Source organism: Palaemon carinicauda, chromosome 1, assembly GCF_036898095.1.
Source record: "Palaemon carinicauda isolate YSFRI2023 chromosome 1, ASM3689809v2, whole genome shotgun sequence".
NCBI lineage: Eukaryota > Metazoa > Arthropoda > Malacostraca > Decapoda > Palaemonidae > Palaemon > Palaemon carinicauda.
Window position 1 is genome coordinate 267,396,489 of NC_090725.1, and position 22,730 is coordinate 267,419,218.

The following is a 22,730-nucleotide window of genomic DNA, read 5'->3' on the forward strand; positions in this document are numbered from 1 at the left end:
CTCAAGACTATCGAGAATAACAAAGAATAACTTTTTAGCTCATTCAATATAAATTACTAATGCAAATTACATCAGCACCAATTTGCAATAGAATGTCATAGTTTTCATACATTCAGTTCTCTCTCTCTCTCTCTCTCTCTCTCTCTCTCTCTCTCTCTCTCTCTCTCTCTCTCTCTCTCTCTCTCTCTCTCTCTTCTCTCTCTCTCTCTCTCTCTATATATATATATATAGTTATTATTATTATTATTATTATTATTACTTGCTAAGTTACAACCATGAGTGGAAAAGGAGGTTGCTATAAGCCCAGGGGCTCCAACGGGGAAAATAGCCTAGTGAGGAAAAGAAAAAAGGAAAAATAAAATATTTTAAGAACAGTAATATTATAATAAATATCTCCTATATATACTATATAAACTTTAGCAAAACAAGAGGAAGAGAAATAAGATGAAATAATGTGCCCAAGTGTACCCTCAAGCAATAGAACTCTAACCCAAGACAGTGGAAGTACATGGTACAAAGGCTATGGCACTACCCAAGACTAGAGAGCAATGGTTTGAGTTTGGAGTGTCCTTCTCCTAGAAGAACTGCTTACCATAGCTAAAGTGTCTCTTCTACCCTTACCAAGACGAAAGTGGCCATTGAACAATTACAGAGGAGTGCAGTTGCTGGGTATATAAGGAAAGAGGAGAATGTATTGAAGTAGTAAGCCAGACTAATCAGTGTATGTGTAAGCAAAGGAAAATGAAATATTTCAATAGTAGTAACAACAATAAAATGAATATTTTCTATATACACTATAAAAACTTTAACAAAACAATAAAAGAAATAAGATAGAATAGTGTAGCCGAGTGTACCCTCAAGCAAGAAAAACTCAAGAAAGTGGAAGACCAGGGTACAGAGGCTTTTCTCCTAGAAAAGCTGCTCTACCCTTACCAAGAGGCAGGATTTTTATTGACTAATTGGGATCAGTTTCTGAAGGGTTGGAATGTCAGAATGATGCCAGTTTAAGACAATTAAAGTGTTTGTACAGAATACAGAAAAGGTTGCTTTTGTTAGTTTGTTATACTTGGCATAAAAAAAAACTTTCATATATTTGATAAATATAAAAAGTACATGATTCTTTTTTTATTATATGATGTAGTAAATAACTAGTAAGAATTTGTGATGAAAGTGAAGCCTGTGTTACATCACATGGATAATTGAATTGTTTGATTTTTGGGGTGAGAGGTTGAGATTTGATTTTGTCTTTATGACAATTTGATTTATTTTTTTTATTTATTTTTATTTATTTTTTATTTTGAGTTATGAGAAGTGTAAATGCACAGTTGTAGATAAAGAAAAAAGTTAGGTATGGGGGGATGTGTCAATGTATGGTGATGATACAAGTGAAGAGAGGCTACCAAAGCAAATTAAAGTTTGTTTTACTAAGAATGAAGAGGCCCCATGTGGATGGCTAATAATTGGATGTGGTAATTTGACTAGGTACCTAAGAGCAAATACAAGTGTTTGATGGTAAAAGAAGAGAAGACATTATCTCTGCAAGGGTTCGGGAGAGGTGTTTGCAGGGGAAAAATTTTGTAGAGATTCATAGGCAAATTCCTTGTGTAAAGTGATGTCCAATTTCAAAATCCAGTGAAGAAAAATCTATTAAAATTATGGAAATTAATTGCTTGCTGAGCACATATGGAAAAAAAGATTAGAAGGTAAATAAATGTGGGGAGTCTAGTAATATACTGAAAACTCAGAATTTGCAAAAGTGGATGAGAGTGTTTTGAGGTAGTCTGGTTTAATGTAGAAAAAAAAAAAAATAGATTATTGAAAATTATGTATCATTGAAAGTTTACCACGATAGGGTTGAAGGGAGACAAGTAAGTGTTGGTTGGATAATATGTAATGAGTATAGAAACATGAGAGCGTTAGTTTTTATAAAGGAGAGAATATGCATGAATTGTACCCTTAACTAAAACTGAGGCACAATTACCACACATACCAACCATCCAGGATATGAGTTTAGACTTTACCTTCAGGTTTGATGAATGTGATTAGCATTCCAAAATTATAAAGCTCTTGAACAACTAGTGTTGAGTTTGTGTGAGCCAAAAGATTACGAGGTATTTGACATAAAGGTGTCGACTATCAGTGGATAGCAGAGATTTGATTAATGGTGTTAATAACCATGAAAACATAAAATTAGTATAATTTTAATTAATGAAATTCACCATGTAACATATAACCTTGTATCAAACTTTTATGTTATTCTGGATACAATACCAAGTCAGATCTTCTGAAATGTTGATTCATGATCTTTTCAAAGAAAATATTTAACCCTTATTTTACCATTTATATCTAGATTTATCCTCAATGATTGTTGTCAGTTTGGCTTCATCCAAGCAAGGGTAACTGCATAAAACACTTATCATTGTTCTTTGGTTAATATTTGAATTATTGTAAATGTATTGATAAGTGGATCTTGTTACAACAGAAACACAGTAAATAAAGGTGATTGCAATATTAGTCATGCACTGCAATGTCTTGTAACTACTTTAAGAATATGCTAATATATTAAAGTAAAGAAAAGGCCATTTTAGGTGCCTTAATAACACCGAATAGTGTGGGAAGCAGTGTAGTGAGTTGAGCATTGCTTTAGTTGCTTTTTTAGAGGATCCTATTGTAGTTGCCTTGTTTGAAACTTTTGAGATAGCATCTACATGGAAACTCTAGGCCTGAGGTATCTATAGAAATTCTGCATCAAGAGTGAATCTCTCTTGTTGAGGTAATCATGTTTTCATTTTGATAGTCAGGAAGTCTATGATTGGCCTTGGTTTTAGTGCAGCTTTTGGCAGTTTTAAACATATGGCCCTTGTTTTCAAACTCAAAAATTTGGTAGTGGGCGCGTCTTTTCTTGGCATCATGATTTAATTTTTAAGTAATAGACTGCAAAGAGTCATTGTTGTTGGGCACCATGATAAGTACAGTATAGGAATGTGATATCTGGTGTTCCTCAGGGCAGTGTTTTTAGCCCATTACTTTTCATACTATATACACATGACACGATTTGGCCTAGAAAACAAGCTCGATGATGCTACTCTCTTTGCATCAATTCCATCTCCTGAATATAGATCTGGGGTTCCTGAATCCTTTAATAGAGATCTAGTTAAGATTAGTATGTGGTGCAAATTATGGGGCATGAAGTTGAACCATAACAAAACTCAAACTATGATTTTAAGTAAGTAGAGGACTGGCTCCTCAACACCTGGATGTCAACATTGAAAATGTTTCTTTAACTCTCTATGACTCTTAAAATTTTAGGTGTGATTCTTGATAGCAAATTTACATTTGAGAAACGTATTCAATCTATCTCTTCTTCAATTGCACAAAAAATGGGTTACTGATAAAGAAAGTCTTTTAAGATTTTCAGTTACTGTATCAGTCTATTCTGAAGAAGCGTTTTAATTCTTTCATTCTGCTTTTTTTCTAGTATTGTTCTCGTGTCTTGTCTTAACTGCTGAATCTCATCTTAATTTGTTGGACAGGAACTTCCAATCTATAAAATTTCTCATCTAGATATCAATCTCTAGCATCGACATTCAGTCAGTTCGTTGTGCATACTGTGTAACATTTTTCTTAATTCAGACCATTCTTTGCTTTCGAATCTTACCGAAGGGTACATTTCTGTTTGTAATACTAGGTATGCAGTTAGTTATAATAAGGCCTTTTCCATCATAAGGTTCAATATACACAGTTTTCTAGAAGTTTTATTCCATCTATGATGAAGTTGTGGAAAGATTTTCCTATTCAGGTAGTTGAATTTGTGGATCATCAGAAGTTCAAACTTACAGCAAATGTTTTTATGTTGAACTGGCTGATATAAATCTCTTTTAATGATTTATGTATGAAAGATCTATTTTAATGTTGTTACTGGTCTTAGAATATTTTATTTTATTTGTTCATTACTTCTCTTGTTGTCTACTTATTTCCTTATTTCCTTTCGTCACTGGGACATTTTTCCTGTTGGAGCCCTTGGCCTTATAGAATCCTGCTTTTCCAACTAATAGCCTAATAATAATTTACCGTCTTAATTCCATCTAAATTATCCTTAATGGCCCTATTACCATGATTAAGTAATTTAATTGCCTATTTATGTTAATTGTTCTGATTTTATTTCTTAAAAAATAACCATTGATAATGTTTGCCGATGGTCTCTTGTCATTAAAAAAATAGAACCCATATTGTACTACTATTCTGTAAACAAAGGCTGCAGAGCCCCAAATTGAAATCTATTCTGTTTGTTTTAAGAGGAGTGCTATAAAGAGATTTAATCAGCACATTCCTCGACCTTGATACCTCCATCAGTATTAGATGCCATACGCTGCTGTTCATTCAATTAACCTTGCCTATATTGCTGTTGATAAAGGTCCATACTATTTCTTGGCACATTGGTTATTTATTGTTATTATTGCAAGTGACTTTGTTTTTATTGCTTCAACAAGTATGTTTTTGTTGTTTTATGACAGCTATATTAGAATTAGATTCATTAATTTGACAGCGACAATTTTTATCTCTTTCAGTGGGATCTTGTTTGCAACAGAAGATTCTTGTATTCAACCACCTTCTCTGCCTCTTTCTTCGTCAGGTTGTTCACTTCACCTTTCATAGGATTTTTCATTGATGCGTGAGTATATTGATTTTTGTTGACTGATACTTCTTCAAGGTTCCTTTGACTCTTAAAGACTTGTTTACACCACAAATGTCAATTGAAATTTAATTACATTTTAATCGCAAAAAACTCATTATTCATATTATAAGTAAACTGGAGTAATACCTTTTTTAGATTTTATAACTATAATTTGACATAGGCATTATCAAATCTTGCTTAATGTGTAATCCTTTTAACTTCTGTACATCAATTATTCAGTATGAGGAAAGTATGGCTAATTTCTATGTTAAGATAAATTTGAACCTTTGGTTTGTGGAAGGATCTCTTCCAGTTGATTTTTATTTCACTTGCAGGAAACCAAAACTTTGAATGTTATTTAGCCATACATTGTTGGGAAGTAAACAAAAAATTCAGGATCAAAAGGTTCATTGTAAAAAATACTACCCAAAATACTGTTATATACAGTACTGTACAGTACAATGTAATTAGAAAATATGTTTTTGAATGAAAAATAGATTTCTATTAGAGTTAATTATTATGATGGTAAATTTCCATATCAATGATTTTAAAAGATTTTGTATACTTATTTGAATACTTGTAGCCGTATTTTAATTTTTAAAAAGTTAAGAATATGAAGAAATAAGTAGAATCGATTTAAAGAGGATGTCAGCTTGACTTATCATTAACCTTGTTGAAATACTTGAATATGTTGCTGATTTATGATTATTTTCATAAATTATGAGGATAAAATAAATGGAGTTAATATAGCACAAATTTCATATGTGACACCCAATGAATGCGCAAAAAAACTTGTCCGGTATGAAGTGAGGAAAGTGTTGAATTGTTTTTATTGCAGTCAAAGGTCACTCTTTCTAACATTAACTTTGCATAATTACCAGAGCCTTTTTATACCTCATACATTTCCAGTAGACAAAAATCAACATTCTGTTTCTCATTACATCAGTCATAACAGTATTAAGTCTGTCAATCAGTCAAAATTGTGCTGAGTACTTAGGCACACTTGAATTGCAACCAAATTTGCTGATGAAATTTTATTTTACATGGTTTTTCGTAGGGTTTTAGTTTATTGCTTTTCAGAACTAAGAAAACTCCTCCTACTAAGTATTTTCAAGTTTTCAAATGTTTTCATGTTAAGGGTAAATGCATGGTTGATGTAATACACCTAAATTCATTTGCCACTTCCATCATGTGGAAATGTAATATAGCTTCACTACCATAACTACTATATAAAATACTGTATAAATATTTTTTTTTAAGCTCTGATAATAAAAGTACAGGACTATATGATCTAGGCAACACTCTCATCATGAAAAACATATTGTACAAGAAAATGGTCCGGTTAAGACTATCTAGGAGAGTGCAGTACTGCATTGTACTTTATTTCTAGGAAGAAAGTGGAACCACCAATCTTGCATAGAGAAAAATATTTTGCCTACAGTATTTCCTTCTTATAAGGTAGTAGAGGTTAATTATGACAAATAAAGTTAAGTTTTGATGAACTTTTTAGTTTTTATAAACGAAGGCCTTTATTGCTATCATATAATTTCTATTAATAAATGGAGTAACCATCCCATTACATTCACCAGGTAAAACACACTATTTGTCTTGGTGTTGCAAACATCATGTTTGAAGTAAACAATTGTTTTTAGTAAACATGTTATATGATGTTCTATGCTTTACAAAACTTTTGATATGGCTTACAGGTAGACTTTATTCTTATTTACAAAAATCTGATTATTAGATATTTCCTGCATTCCTCCCTCGCCTGGTATACAAAATTCTGTTATAGTTAGAATGGATATTGAGAAGTTAGTTGATGGATTAGATGATGCAATATATTGTTACAGAAATCATGATAATATGCACTCAAAAGAAAATTTTAAGGGATGTCATAATGAAGTAACAGACTTTATTCTTATACAGTATCTGAATATCTAATTAATAGATATTTCCTGCATTCTTCCCTCATGTGGTATACAAAATTCTGTTATAGTTAGAAGGGATATCAAGAAGTTGGAGGATTGATTTGATAATGCAATGTATTGTTACAGAAATCATGGTAACCTGTGCCAAAAAAAGGGATTTTGACGAAGGAAAAATCTATTTCTGGGGAGAGACCTGTGGCGCCGGGCGAAAAGTCCTTCTTGTATACCTTTTCTGATAAAAACCTTCCAATTATACCAGAGAAAGATAAAAGCATGGAATGCTGAGGTTACAACCCTCGCGCGAGCACCTTTTGGGTGTCGTGTATAAAGCAAAGGCGCGTGAAATCCACTATTCACAGGTTGTCTGCCATTTAGTTAATTCCTTCGCCAAAGGGATGGGCCGATACAGAGGCCCTAGACACATCCCCATCGCCGCACCAGCCACGCCACGACGCGAGCGCCATCTGAACAACATCCTTCTGTATTGACCATGATGGCTTGGAAAGGAAAGGGTGGGATCGTGTAAAATAAGGGGAAGGGTTTCGCCGGGCGCCACAGGTCTCTCCCCAGAAATAGATTTTTCCTTCGTCAAAATCCCTTTTCTGGGTCGAACCTGTGGCGCCGGGCGAAAATGTACCAGAGAATGCCTTCCAAGCCCAACAATAACTACTAATTTAATAAGGGGAGAGAAACAACACCATGTAAAGAAAATCATATATAATTCAGGTAAGTAGGCATAAAATATAAACTAGCTACAGGGCATAGTGAGAGTAAGGATAAACAAACATGATAACAAGGAAACCTCTGAGTATCAGAGGAAAACATGCAACAAAACTGACATGGCTAAGAATATCCCAACTTAATAACAAGGGAAAACAATAATAGTTACAATCATATTAACCTAATATGTAATACACTTAGGGCTAACGAACCACCAAGGAAGCGGCGTCGTGGTGCGAGTGGCGGGTAGGAGGGAGAAGAGAAGAGATGGATGAAAGGAAGAACAAAAGATCAATGGGGAGAGATAAGGCTCCCAGCTGCAACCGTTGGATATTTAAGAGCCTGTAAGTTCTTTAGATAGTGGCGTTTGAAGACCATAGGAGATTTCCAACCCGTGTACTTCTTAAGGTTATCAAAGTCCATATTCTGGAAATAGTTGATGGAGGTAGTTATCGATCGGATATCATGAGCATGGGGAAATGATCCCGGATTGGCTTGTTTAATGAAGTATAGGATCTGTTGCCTAATGCCACGTATGGAAATGGTACCTCCTTGTTCTCTGATAAACAGGGGGCCAGACGATCGGGTAGCAGTCCTGGCTAAAAAGGCCCTGAGAGTGGTGACCGGACATAGAGAAGTATCTTGGAGAAGAGGAATAATCTTCCAAGGGGACCACCTATTTTGGGGGTCCTCGTTCTTAGCTAGGAACGCCCTGTCTGGTGAAAGAAGTACCTCACCTGAAGGGAGGAAATCCATGTTCTCAAAGTTTCGTGAGAGAGCTGCTAGTTCTGAGATTCTGGAACCCGAGGCCAAAGCTGTTAGAAATAAAGTCTTCCTAAGAAGAGTGATATAAGAGCAGGATTCGTTGTCCGTGTCGGAGGCCAGTTTGAGGACATCATTTAGAGACCAAGAGACCTTTTGAGGACGGACCGAAGGTCGAAGCCTAGCACATGCTTTTGGAATAGATGAGAAATAAGACTCCGCCAGGTTAATGGTAAACCCAACCAGGAAGACTTTCCTCAGAGCTGACTTAATGGTGGTTATAGTGCTAGCTGCTAGGCCTTTGTCAAAAATGGACCTAAAGAAGGAGATGGCTAAATTAGGAGTCATAACCGAATGGTCTGAAGTCCTTAAGAAATCCGCTAGTTTCTTAACCGCCGAATCATATTGGCGAATCGTTGAGTCCCTTTTGTCTGATTCTATAAAGAGGACATTATCTGGGTCGATGTTTGCGTCCCTACGTGCCGCAAACTTCATGAAATCCACAAAGTTAGGGTTTTGGCTATCCTTGAGGAATCTGACACAGTCCGTGTTTGGACCACCTGGGTCAGTTTGGGGAATGGGATCCGGAAGGGACGGAGTTTCAACTCGAGGAGGAGAGGAAACCAACTGCTCTTTGGCCAGTGAGGTGCCACTAAAGCTACTACCCCGTTGAAGGAGCAGAGTTTGTGCAAGACTTTCAGTAGAAGATTCACTGGAGGGAATAAGAAGATCTTCTGCCAATGGTTCCAATCCAGGGTTAATGCGTCCATGGCATAAGCCTGAGGGTCCAGGTTCGGTGTCACATAACACGGGAGTTTGTGATTGAGTCGGGTCGCGAATAGATCTACCTGGAGACCTGGAACCAGCCTGAGTATCCACCGGAAGGAGTGCATGTCCAGGGACCACTCCGATTCCAGTGGGCTCGTCCTGGATAATGCGTCTGCTATCACATTCTGGACTCCTGCTAGGTGAGTTGCTGACAGGAACCAGTCTTTGTCGGCTGCCAAGGTGAAGATAGTGACCAGGATCTGATTCAGGTTGGGTGATTTGGACCCCCCCCCTGTTGAGGCAGTGGACTACGGCCGTGCTGTCTGAGACTACTCTGATGTGGGTCGACCTCGGAGGGGAGATTCTCTTCAGGGTCAAGAACACCGCCATGGCTTCGAGAACATTGATATGGAACTGTCTCATGGCGGGTGACCAAGAGCCCTGACACATCTGATGTTGGGAGTAACCCCCCCAACCACTCAGAGACGCGTCGGTATGAATTGTCACTTGTGGAGAGGGGAACTGTAGAGGAACCGACTTGGAGAGGTTCCTCCGATCGGACCATGGTTGTAGTCTCATTTTCAAGACAGAGGGGATCTTCGAGGTCTTGTCTCTTAAAGGTATTGTCGCCCTCTTTCTCCAAACTCGATTGATGTCTTTGAGTTTGGCTTTTAATAGGAGATCGGTCAGTGAGGCAAACTGGAGTAGGCCGAGGACCCGTTCTAAAGCTCTTCTGGACACTGCTTGTGCTTTGAGAGGTCCCAACGGATGCCTAACCATTCGAAGAGGCTTGATGGTTGTAGGCGGGACTTCCGGAGGTTGACTTGGAAGCCCAGTTTGGCGAGAAAATGGAGTACCTTCGACGTAGCTCTTTTGCATTCCTGGTGCGACTGGGCCCAAATGAGCCAATCGTCCAGATAGGCGACGATTTGTATCCCTTGGTGTCTGAGTTGCTCGAGCACCGTCTCCCCCAGTTTCGTGAATACCCTGGGGGCAATGCTGAGACCGAAGGGCATGACTTTGAATGCGAAGGCTCTCTTGCCGAGACGGAAGCCTAGATAAGGAGAGAAGTTTCGAGCTACTGGGACATGATAATAGGCGTCGGTAAGATCGATAGAGGTGGTGACGGCCCCACGGGGAAGTAAGGTCCGTACCTGAGAGATAGTCAGCATACGGAACTTGTCGCAAAGGATGTAAGAGTTGAGCTTCGACAAGTCCAGAACTACCCTCAACGCCGACGAGTCTTTCTTCGGGACTGTAAACAGGCGGCCTTGGAACTTCAGGGATCGAACCCGCTTGATTGCTCTCTTCTTGAGTAACTCCGCAGTGTACTCTTCCAGGATGGGAGTGGGTCTCTGGAAGAAGGTCACCGGTGGAGGAGGGGATCCCTGTGACCATTTCCAACCCAAGCCCCTTGATATTATGCTGTGAGCCCATGGACTGAAGGTCCAATGATCCCGGAAGTGATAAAGTCTCCCTCCTACCGGCATCACATCATTGGGAGGGAGTGAACTTAGGGCCCCTCCCTCCACGGGAACCCCTTGCTCTGGGCCCGCCGCGTTGGCGGAACTGTCCTCTACCTCTGGAACTCCCTCTTTGGTATCCACGAAAGGAACCGGAGGGTTCGTAGGCAGGGTTGTATGCAGGTGAGGGCATCCAAGAGGGGTTGGGCTGTGTACCAGGGGGAGCAGCGAGGTAGACTACCTGCTGAGGAGGAGCCTGTTGTCGAGAAGTCGAGGCCGCGGAAGGCTGTGGGGACGAGGTACCCCGGGCCGCTTTGTAAGGACTAAACCTCAGCTTCTTCTTGAAGAATGTGTGTCTCTGGGGTTCGAACCTCTTTTTGGCTGAGAGACCCCACCTTACCTGCAAATTCTGGTTTGCCCTCGCTGCGTCCTGAAGAACCTTATCCACCTCGGTCTGAGGGAAGAGGGTCTTACCCCAGCAGGAGGAAGCTATCAGTCTGTACGGCTCATGCCTGATGGTGGCCTCCGACAGAACGAACTTCCTGCAACTAACCCGTGCTGACCAGAAGTCATGGAGATCTATTTGGTAGGATAGCAGCTGGTTCTTTGTGGCGACTCTGACCAGCGTTTCCTCTGGGTAAAGAGATGCAAGGGACTCCATGGAGGTGATGGATTGGAGGGACCTAGCAAGTCTAGTACGGGTCTCGAACTCAGTTTTGAGAAGACTCTCTATTAATCTGGGAAGCTTCTCAGAGAAAAGAGTAGAGGCACAGTCCGGGTCTAGTTTCCCCACCGTGAAGGTAGAGGCCGCAGCATCCCAGGCTGCCGAGGAACCCGGAATAAGCAAAGAGGTGGGGTCCGTCTCCTTGAGAGCCGGCATGGAAGAGCCTTCTTTGATGGCCTGTATAGTCAGCTCTGTGACTTTGTCTATGAGCGGCAAAGAGATGGAGGCCGCTGTCGTAAAAATAGTGTAGGAACCCTTGTGAGGGGTGAGCTTGGAGTTAATACACCCCCACTCTGATAGTGTTCTGGCCCAGATAGCCTGGGCCTGCTCTTTTGGAAATATGACCGTTTCCTTCGGTACCTTGTCCATACGGACCAATGCATGTTCCTTTAACCGTACAAAACCATTGAACGGGAATGCTAGGCCCGGGGGATAGAACTCCAGGTCCTCTAGAGGGCGGGTGCCCATGCCCTCCAGAGTTAGGGAGCCATCTACGAATGGAGCATGCAAAGCAAACCGCCAAGGATTGTTTTTATCGAAGGGCGGCAGCTTCGATGCGTCTGGGGCAGAAGGGGGAGGGAACTGAGTTCCGGCGCGGATCAGAGTAGCCATCATATCCTTAATCTCTGTTATTGCACCAGAGTGATGTTGAACTTGATCCCTGACCAATCCTTTGATCAGTTGGATGGGGAGGAGATCAGCCCAGGGTACCTGAAAGTCACCCGTTGGTTTTTTCTTGGATTTGGTAGACTTAGACTTCTTAGGAGTAGTGGTTTTACGAGGAGCAATATGAATATCAGGAGCTGTCGAGGGTCCGGGGACCGGTGACGTTGATACTGGCAAAGCTGAAGTCTTATAAGTTCGAAGTGGCTTCACCTTGGGTCGTACGGAGGCAGAGGGATCCCGAGGAGAAGCCTTAGAGTTATCAAAACCTAGAAAGGAAGAGGTAGAAGAGGGAGTAGGAGAGAAAAGGGTTTCCACCAACTCGGCACCACTTACCTGCTCGTCCCTGGGTTCTACATCTATATCCAGACCAGCCATGTCCATCGGTACGAGGGTTTCGTCCTCCACGGAAATGGTAGCCCTGACTTCTTCAATTAAAGGGGCAGCAAGGTCAGGAGAGACTGCAGCAGTAGTCGAGCCTGGGAAGAGACGGGAGGCCATATCCCCATCGAGGAGATAGGGAGCGCCAGACGGGGCATTCCTGCCAAAGCCCGACACCCACGGCCGAAGAGTAGCCCTTGCTGACCGAAGAGAGACATCATCGGCCTGTAAGATTTGCAGTGATTAGTGATGGAGGAGGGGGTTTGCCCTCCTAAATATACTGTGTATATCATATTCATGTCTATATTAGTGTCTGCCAACGAGAAATAAGGAACAAAGGGAAAACCCACTTACATCATCATTCAGCAGAACTGACGACAACTCGTAACAGAACGAGCACAAATCCGGGAACCACACTGGGTATTGGGCCTGTCCCGGTTCCTGGATAAAGGGAATGGAGCAGTGAGCATGAGACCGGCAGAGGTCATGACCAACGGGGTCGCTGAATGAGGCAGAGCATCCTTCAGCAGTACAACGGGCCTTCTGTAAAAGAAAGGAGACATGAGTCTGGTGATGCTTGAAACTCTGATAAGGGATAAAAACCTATTATTTTAGAGTTCTGGCACTCACTGAATTACCTAAGCACCCATATTGCATTGACCAAACAACTAACTATTAACTTTAAGTTGATACTGCCCCATACCATTGTTGGCACTTTAAAATTCAATTGTCTGTATATTTGTAATGCACCCAATGTCTGTTAATGACATAAGGATAATAAGCTTAAAGTAATCCGCCGACCTCCAAGGGTCGGGGAAGCAGTGACATGCCCTTAAAATAAATACAAACACCAGCCTTAGCTAAAGGCAAGGCAAATATAAGTGTGAAGTGTATGGGCGACCTCCGGTGAAGCCGGAGCTCCGGTGGGGCCGGATCGTAATGAAATATCCTGAATAAAGGAGCCTTAGCTAATTAGCTAAGGCAACTTTAAGTGTTAAGTGTTTGGGCGACCTCCGGTGACGCCGGAGGATAATGAGATGCCCTGAATAATTCAATTGTGGCTAATAATTCAATTGTGAAAGATAAAAAGCTAAGTCGTAGCTAAAGACTAAAGCTTAGATTATAGTAAAGCGTATTTACGATCTCCGGTGAGGCCGGAGGGAGAAGAAAGGTCCTGAATAATTATTGTGAATAACAACACAGTTGTAATAACAAAGGCTATTGTGGATATGGCCGTGGCCTGAGACCGAAGTAAGGGCCACCGGAGGGTCTTATCTAAACAATATGAAGCCCGTCCCATGTAGTAAACAATATAAATATAACAATAGAACGAAAGTTATTGAGAATCCCTCGTGGCGGAGTATAACTCAAGGCGGAGTGGATAACGTTCATAACTACTCCCGAGCCGTAACGGGGAGAGGACGAAACACGGACCAAAATAACGCTAACAATTGAAAAGTCACGAAAAATAAATAACTCGTAAGTTATCATCCACCCAGAGGGGGAGAGGTGAGGGAGGGAGAACCCGCTGAACGCACAAAACGGAAAACGGGAAATCCACTCCCCCACCGGAGCTAAGAAAGAAAACGAGAGAAAGGGGTAACTCGTGACTGCGAACAGAAAACGGGGACCCCAATCTCCCGCTCTCTTGGACACAAAAACAGGACTAAAAATCACAAAACACTATTATAAACGTATAAAATAAAAATGTACATCCATATAATACTACGATCGAAGAATAGCATCCGTTAAAACTTAAAATAAATAGCACTGTTCCTTTAACCGAGTCGAGTGACGAACGCCTCGGGCGGTTACTAAACAAAAACAAAGCTAAATCGCTATCTCGATCGTAGGCTGGACTTACTTGCAAAAAGTACCATGAGCATAAATACACAAAAAAAAAAAAAATAAAAATAAAAATAATAACGGTTCTAAAGGCATAAGGCCAGGGACTTAACCAAGAACCTAAGTGACAGAGTACTAAACGGGCAGATAAAGATGAATTCCCAAACAAGTGAACAAACAATGGCCGCCATGACAGGCCAGACGGGAATAATAAAACAGACTATACTGGATATAAAACACAAGCCCGGTACAATAAAATACTGTCAAAACAAACTATGGTACTTAACATTGGAATGTGTGAAGATGGAGCTTCGGACATGACAAAATAAATCCACGATAGATAAAAAAGACCGAGAGCACAACGAAAACATTCAACACCTTGAATTCCAAAAAGAAGGATGTTGTTCAGATGGCGCTCGCGTCGTGGCGTGGGTGGTGCGGCGATGGGGATGTGTCTAGGGCCTCTGTATCGGCCCATCCCTTTGGCGAAGGAATTAACTAAATGGCAGACAACCTGTGAATAGTGGATTTCACGCGCCTTTGCTTTATACACGACACCCAAAAGGTGCTCGCGCGAGGGTTGTAACCTCAGCATTCCATGCTTTTATCTTTCTCTGGTATAATTGGAAGGTTTTTATCAGAAAAGGTATACAAGAAGGACTTTTCGCCCGGCGCCACAGGTTCGACCCAGAAATCTATTTCAAAAGAAAATTTTATGAGAATTCATAATGATGGAACAAGGTGAATGATGTAAATAGAATCTATATACAATAAATAATCTCCTACCTTGAGAGGTAAAATTAACACTTCAGAATTGAATTAATTAAAAATGTGCAACAGAAATAATATTTTATTTTTATTTTTTACATTCATTTTCAGTTATTAGATTTTGAGGTTTAATATATTTTGGATTTTTCAATATTTAACTTAGCCGGTGATTATATGGCTGCAACTCTGTTGCCCGACAGACAACTCTACGGTAAAAACTCGACAGCGATCGCTACACAGGTTGCGGGTGTGCCCAACAGCGCCATCTGTCGTCCAGATACCCAGTACTCAATGTAAACAAAGCCTCAATTTTCTCTCTGTCGAGCTATCGACAAGACGTACTTACTCGCTGTTGCTAAACTGGAGTTTTTTCACAACTAATTGGTGAAGTACTTTATTCTAGTTTTGAGCTTTCGCTATGCAGGTGTTTTATCTTCATCTTAAATCTTGAACTCGTTTTGGATAGATTTAATTATGGTGACAAAGAGAGTATGGACTTTCTTTCACTTTTAAATGGCCGACCCTTCCCTTAGACGGAAGTGTGTTTAGGCTTTTAGTAATTATATCACGTTATAGTTTTTCCTACTATATATTTTATATCTCTCCGCCTTTATTAGGCCTCTTCGATTAACTTTCCATTTATTATAAACATATAAAAATAATTTTAATGTTTTGTTTATATAGACCTTTCCTGATAGTAGGCGGTCCTAACTTGGAAACCGAAGTTAATCAACGTTGAGCCCTTTATATCGTAATTAGCTTTTAAAGAGCTAAGGATTTAAAACTTTTTAAATGTAATATTTTATGAAAGAATTTCTTTGATAGTCTTCGTACTGTTTTCAAAGATGAACTAACGTTTAGTTTATTTATGCTACGCAGTTGTTGACGTTCAGGACGTTCAACATGCGCTCTATCGTTACGATAGAGAGAGAGTGTATCACGGTTTCACTTTGCAGTAAGAGTAAATCGATTCTGACGTTTTGTTCATTCTTTCTTAGCTTAAATGTTTTAAATTCTATTTTAAAGGAACTTTTTAATTGAAAAACCTTTCAGTTTTTTCCTTTAGTCAAATAACATGTTTTTTTGACGAAATATAATTGGGCTCTTCTCTTAGGTGCGAAATCAAGAGAGAAAGAGAGAGAGAGATAGAGACGGAGGGAGAGAGAGGAGAGAAAACGTTCCGTTCAAGCGGGTAACGTTGTTCTCGAGTTACTCTCGTCCCTAGTCGCTGTACGGGAGGAAGGATAAAACGTTTTAGTTTTTTATTCTCGTCCCCAGGCTATGTGCGGTGAGAGATTGTAAACGTAGTTATATGAACTAGTGTTTAGTCTCTTTCCCAGCCACTGATTTTTTTATCTTAAAATATGTTTTCTGTTTTTTGCTGGTATTAATGAGCTTGCATTATACGACTGATTTCGCAATTACTACCTTTTAATGAAGGGTAGAATTGCGTGTTTCAGGTAGAAATCAGTAAAAGTTTCGATTTCAGTGAAATAAGTGCAAAACAGAAAATCGAAGTGATAAAGTGATAAGCGCAAAGTGTTACAGTGTTGCGTCCGAGGGTTCGTCTGTTCGTGCCTGTCGTTCACCTAGTCCGGGACCTCTTACATGCTCCCAAGCCCAGGGGAGAAGTAATGTCAAACGACTTATGGGTTCGAGAGGCCTTGACCAACGAACATACGTTTTCCCTCTATGGTATCGGGTGTATCTTACCAAGATCTCCCCTACCATAAGACGAGAGAGACGTTGTTTCTCCTCGTCATCCGAAGGCTTTTCGCATAAGAAACCTGTCACAAGGTTTCGAAGCCCTTAAGCGAAAGTCAGTCCTTTCAGGACAGGTCCAGCGTCCTGGTTACAACCATTAGGACAGCTCTGACCCTATGCAGTCATCGGATAACTGCTCGCCGCCTAACAAAAGCGTAACACAGACTCCGAGAGTCTTTTTTTGTAGGCAAAGTGTTGCGGTCACAGACGTTACCCTCGTCTCTTACCACAACCATTTCCGTTGATCCTTAATGGGTTGTATGGCAAGACATGCAGTATACGCTTGCCTCCCTTATGGAAGACTATTCTGCCGATTAGTCCGTTGAGTCTAGCCGTTTATCTCATCGATATCCTGGCTTTCAGCCAACCTAACGTTCCTTTGTGCTTACTGTTGACGTTGGCGTAGCTTAGTCACGTCAGTCAGGTTGTTTAGAACCACACTCGATGCGGTCTCGTGTGGTTTTTCAGCCGCATTTGGACGTTAGGCCACTTGCTGATGCTCCTGTTGACGTTCAAGACGTTCACTAACAATCGGAGTTGACTTGTTTTGACGCTGTGCGTCAACCTCCGCATTCTAGAGTTGTTTTGACTGCTCAGTCTAGGCAGTCAAAGCAGTCTCGAGTGGACGCTGTGCGTCCTCACGCACCTGTTGTGGTTGACAGTTCACAGACTGTCAAGCAGTTACATGACGTTGCGTTCTGGTCTGCTACTAATGCACCAGTGAGTGTGGACTCTGCTTGTAAAGCATTGCCACCACAGTAGGTCTCTCCCTTGCTTGAGACTCAGCTTTTATCGGACAAGGTTCCTGTAGATGAGGAAGTTGCTGTTCTCCCTCCTACTGATATTCCCTTGAGGACTCTGTCAGATGGAGAGGAGCCTAAAGCTGCTTAGCCTCCTATGGACTTTAATTAAATCATGATGATTTTTTTAAGGATCTTTGTCCGGATCTTTTTGTAACTGCTGCTCCTCGTTCGCCTAAACGTCAGAGCTTACACTAGGCCTAGCTATTTCGAAGCCGTTGTTTTTAAGCTAGTGCTCTCTCGCTCTCCTAGAGAGCTTTACGTTGGCTAGGCGACTGGTTTTTCACCAGGAGGAGTTTGGGGGATACAACCTTTGCTTTCCCTTCTTTTAAACTGGTTTATAGAGCGAGAGTCTGATATGACACGAGAGAAGTTCTCGGCTTGGGAGTTCATGCCTCTGCCCAGATGGACTTCTCAATTCTCGTAGACTCTCCCTGGCGCCTAGCCAGGAGACGCTCCAAGTTGTTTACAGGTCAACTTCACAGCTGTTTTCGAGCCTTTGAAGTTTTGCTGTACAATTATGTCACGCATAACAAGGCTTTCAGGGATGGTAAACGGTACCGCCTCAGTCGCTAACCCCGTCTGTTGCCACACCTGCTCCCGTAGACCCTAAATGGGCTTTGCTGCAAGACATGCAGTCCAAGCTTGCGTCCTTGATAGAGGACTTTAATGCGGAGAAGGTTGCTACCGAACCTTCTGGCCAACAACCTTCCAACCGGTCGGTTGTGCGCCCTGTTGACGCTGAGGTAACCTACTCGCGTCTGCCAGTTGAGGTGGTTCCTCCACCGATGCGACCCAGTGTGGGTTGCCAGCCGCACGTTGACGTTAAGCGACGCTCGGAGGTGGTTGTTGACGTTCAGGACGTTCAACAACCAGCAGAGGTGACTTGTTGTGAAGCAGTGCGTCAACCTCAGCAACCCGGTAAGGTGTTGACTGCACAACCCAGACGGTCTAGACAGTCTCGGGTTGACGCTGTGCTTCCTCGCGCACCCATGGTTGTTGACAGTTCACAGACTGTGCAGCAGTTCCATGATGTTGCGTCCGGCTCCGTCACGCATCCACCAGTGCGACCGGACTCAGCGAGCCAGACGTTGCCCACTCCGTTGCCGTTTCCTCATCAGTTTTCGGATGAGGAACCCTCTGATGAGGACATTGCTGAACAACAAGTCGATCAGCCCCCAGAATAGATCAAGCCCTGCTATCCATCCAGAAGATGCTGAAGAAGGAACGCTGCTCAGTCAGGCTGTGGATGAGTCTGGTAGGGACGCTGTCATCCGTGGAACAATTTGTGTCACTAGGAAGACTACACCTCCGTCCTCTTCAATACCATCTGGCTTTTCACTGGAAAAAGGACAAGACGCTAGAAGCGGTCTCGATCCCGGTTTCCGAAAAGATAAAGTCTTGTCTGACTTGGTGGAAGGACAATATCAACCTAAGAGAGGGTCTTCCCCTGGCTGTTCAGACTCCCAACCACGTTCTCTTCTCGGACGCATCGGACGTGGGCTGGGGCGCGACACTAGACGGTCGGGAATGCTCAGGACTGTGGAACTCGAGTCAGAGGAGCATGCATATCAACTGCAAGGAGCTGTTGGCAGTACATCTGGCCTTGAAAAGCTTCAAGTCTCTCCTTTGAGGCAAAGTGGTGGAAGTTAACTCGGACATCACCACGGCCTTGGCGTACATCTCCAAACAAGGAGGTACCCACTCACTGACGTTGTACGAGACCACAAGGGACCTGCTCATCTGGTCAAAAGGTCAAGACATCTCCCTAGTAACGAGGTTCATCCAAGGCGACTTGAACGTCATAGCAGATTGTCTCAGTCGGAAAGGTTCAAGTAATTCCAACCGAATGGACCCTCCACAAGGATGTGTGCAAGAGACTTTGGGCCACTTGGGGTAAAACCATCCATAGATCTCTTTGCAACCTCGCTGACCAAGAGGCTTCCAATCTATTGCTCTCCAGTCCCGGACCCAGCAGCAATACATATAGATGCTTTCCTCCTAGATTGGTCACATCTGGATCTCTACGCATTCCCACCGTTCAAGATTGTCAACAAGGTACTGCAGAAGTTCGCCTCTCACGAAGGGACAAGGTTGACGTTAGTTGCTTCCCTCTGGCCCGCGAGAGAATGGTTCACCGAGATACTTCGATGGTTAGTAGACGTTCCCAGTAGTCTTCCTCTAAGGGTAGACCTTCTACGTCAGCCACACGTAAAGAAGGTACTTCAAAGCCTCCACGCTCTTCGTCTGACTGCCTTCAGACTATCGAAAGACTCTCGAGAGCTAGAGGCTTTTCGAAGGAAGCAGCCAGTGCGATTGCTAGAGCAAGGAGAGCTTCTTCCATTAGAGTCTACCAATCGAAGTGGGAAGTCTTCCGAGACTGGTGCAAGTCATTTTCTGTATCCTCGACCAGTACCTCTGTAGCTCAAATAGCTGTTTTTCTCTTATACCTGAGAAAAGGACGATCCCTTTCAGCTCCCACTATCAAGGGCTACAGAAGCATGTTGGCATCGGTCTTCCGGCATAGAGGCTTAGATCTTTCCAAACATAAAGATCTGCAAGACCTCCTTAAGTCTTTTGAGACCACCAAGGAGCGTCGTTTGGCTACCCCTGGATGGAATTTAGACGTGGTACTAAGATTCTTCATATCAGACAGGGTGGAGCCGTTACAATCAGCCTCCCTGAAAGATCTCACTCTTAAGACTCTTTTCCTGGTATGCTTAGCCTCGGCTAAAAGAGTCAGTGAGATTCATGCCTTCAGCAAGAACATAGGATTTTCGTCAGAAAAAGCCACTTGTTCGCTACAACTTGGTTTTCTAGCCAAAAATGAGCTGCCTTCTCGGCCTTGGCATAAATCTTTCGATATCCCCAGCTTATCGGAGATCGTAGGCAATGAACTAGAAAGAGTCTTATGTCCTGTTAGAGCTCTTAAGTTCTATTTAAAGCGTACTAAACCTTTACAAGGCCAATCTGAAGCTTTATGGTGTTCAGTTAAGAAACCATCCTTGCCTTTGTCAAAGAATGCTTGGTCAGACTTTATCAGATTGTTAATACGAGAAGCTCATTCACATCTGAGTGAGGAAGACCGAACTTTGCTTAAGGTGAAGACGCACGAAGTTAGAGCTGTAACAACTTCCGTGGCCTTTATGCAAAATATATCTCTGCAAAGTATAATGGACACAACCTATTGGAGAAGCAAGTCAGTGTTCGCGTCATTTTACTTGAAAGATGTCCAGTCTCTTTACAAGAACTGCTACACACTGGGACCATTCGTAGCAGCGAGTGCAGTAGTGGGTGAGGGCTCAACCACTACAATTCCCTAATTCCATACCCTTTTAATCTTTCTCTTGAAATGTTTTTATTGTTGTTTTTTGGGTTGTCCGGAAGGCTAAGAAGCCTTTCGCATCCTGGTTGATTTGGCGGGTGGTCAAAGTCATTTCTTGAGAGCGCCTAGATTAGGGGTTTTGATGAGGTCCTGTTGTATGGGTTGCAACCCTTGATACTTCAGATCCTAGGGGTCGATCAGCATCCTAAGAGGATCGCGAGGCTCCGTAAGGAAGACGTACTTAAAAGGCAGAGAAATTGTTCAAGTCGACTTCCTTACCAGGTACCTATTTATTTTGTTTTTGTTATTTTGATAACTTCTAAAATGAAATAAAAACTCTTAGCTCATAAAAGTGTAAACATATATTGCTGGTCTCTACCCACCCCCCTGGGTGTGAATGAGCTATATAATCACCGGCTAAGTTAAATATTGAAAAATGTTTTTTTGATAATAAAATAAATTTGTGAATATACTTACCCGGTGATTATAAATTAAAGGACCCTCCCTTCCTCCCCAATAGAGACGCAGTGGGACGTGGAGAAAATTGAGTCTTTGTTTACATTGAGTACTGGGTATCTGGACGACAGATGGCGCTGTTGGGCACACCCGCAACCTGTGTAGCGATCGCTGGCGAGTTTTTACCGTAGAGTTGTCTGTCGGGCAACAGAGTTGCAGCCATATAATCACCGGGTAAGTATATTCAAAAATTTATTTTATTATCAAAATAACATATTTACAGGAATTACAATTCAACTCCAACAGGGGTTTAATGTCAGTGTGCCTCACATGGTGTACTGTAGGTTTTACTTAAAGATCTGTGTAGTGTTAGTTTGGCCCTTAGTTGTGCTTGCTTTAATCCTACTCTACTTCCATTGTTGCTTCACTTTTTCCTTCTTGTTGCACAGTCTATTCTAACCTCAACTTCATAGCACAAATGCTAGGTCTATCTTCAGTTGCACTTGGCCACTGAGTGGTCTCACAGGCTCCAATTCCATGCTATATATCAAAAGTTGAAATTGTAAAAATCAAATTATCATTCTTTTTTAATTTTTATATTTTAATTAAACAGGATTGGTCGCCGAATGAGTATTCTAATAAGCACAGCTCTATTCATACCAAGTTGCTTGTTGGCCGCAGTCTCCCCCAACTATATTATGTATTTAATTCTACGGGTTCTCATTGCCCAATTTGATTCTTGCTTCTACATGGCTACCTTCGTTTTGTGTAAGTTCAGTAAATACGGTATATATATGTTTTATCAGCATTTTTTTATCGTTTATAAGAGCATCTGCCTTTTACTTAAGTGTATGTTTTTGATGTTTTGTAAGACAGTAATTTTTAAACTAATATTAATAACCTGTATTTCAGCTTTTACTTAAAATTCATGTACTATTGATTTTTTCATTGAAAATCCTGGCAGTGGTAAAAGTGAAGATATTTTTCTAGAGATGTATGTGCAGATCCTTTGTTCCCATCGCAAATATATGGTAGGAAATAGTGTATGAGTGGGATTCCATTAAATAACCGTGGTTACATTAATACTAATTTTGAAGGAGTTAGTAGTGCAGTACAGTATTATATCACCATTCACATATCCAGAAAGTGATCTCTGTCAAGAACATATTTGATGCCTCTCCTATGGCTAGAACATATTTGATGCCTCTCCTATGGCATTGGAAGTATTTGTCAAACCATTTCACGCAGGGTTTCCCAAGTATTGTTATCTTTAGATCAGTTAAACCTTTCCGATGTAGCTTCCTTTCTACGAGCAACATTGCTGATAACTATTCAATGGCTTTCTAAATGATCCAGTTTGTGGTTTATATATGTGACAGAAAGGGTGATTACCTATCACTTTTGACATAATTGAAAGTAGGCTACTGCCATTATTTGGCTTACAGAAGGGCAATAATAGTCAAATTTACGTATGTAGTGCACATATTCTTCAAAAGGCACATTGTTACACATCTAGCACTTACTTTATATCACAGTTAGCCTATGTAGGACGGAGTAATTTTTTTTTAATGATAGACACGCAGTTTTTAAGACATTATTTTAGAGGCTAGGGAACATGAATTTTTCAATAGCTTCTGGAAGGGTGCATGATTTTGAAAATATTAAGGAACACTCCAGTAGTGTTTACA

The 22,730-nt window shown here is 41.4% G+C and overlaps 1 protein-coding gene across 4 annotated transcripts in view; it reads left to right on the forward strand.

Moving 5' to 3' along the window:
* Positions 1–22,730, forward strand: part of LOC137656057 (organic cation/carnitine transporter 2-like) — a 360,410-nt gene that overhangs the window by 161,702 nt on the left and 175,978 nt on the right. For all 4 annotated transcript variants that reach the window (XM_068390251.1, XM_068390235.1, XM_068390241.1 and 1 more), the window contains 2 exons: positions 4,569–4,672; positions 21,656–21,810. In XM_068390251.1, the coding sequence (XP_068246352.1) occupies positions 4,569–4,672; positions 21,656–21,810 (259 nt within the window). The remainder of the gene's footprint in view (positions 1–4,568; positions 4,673–21,655; positions 21,811–22,730) is intronic.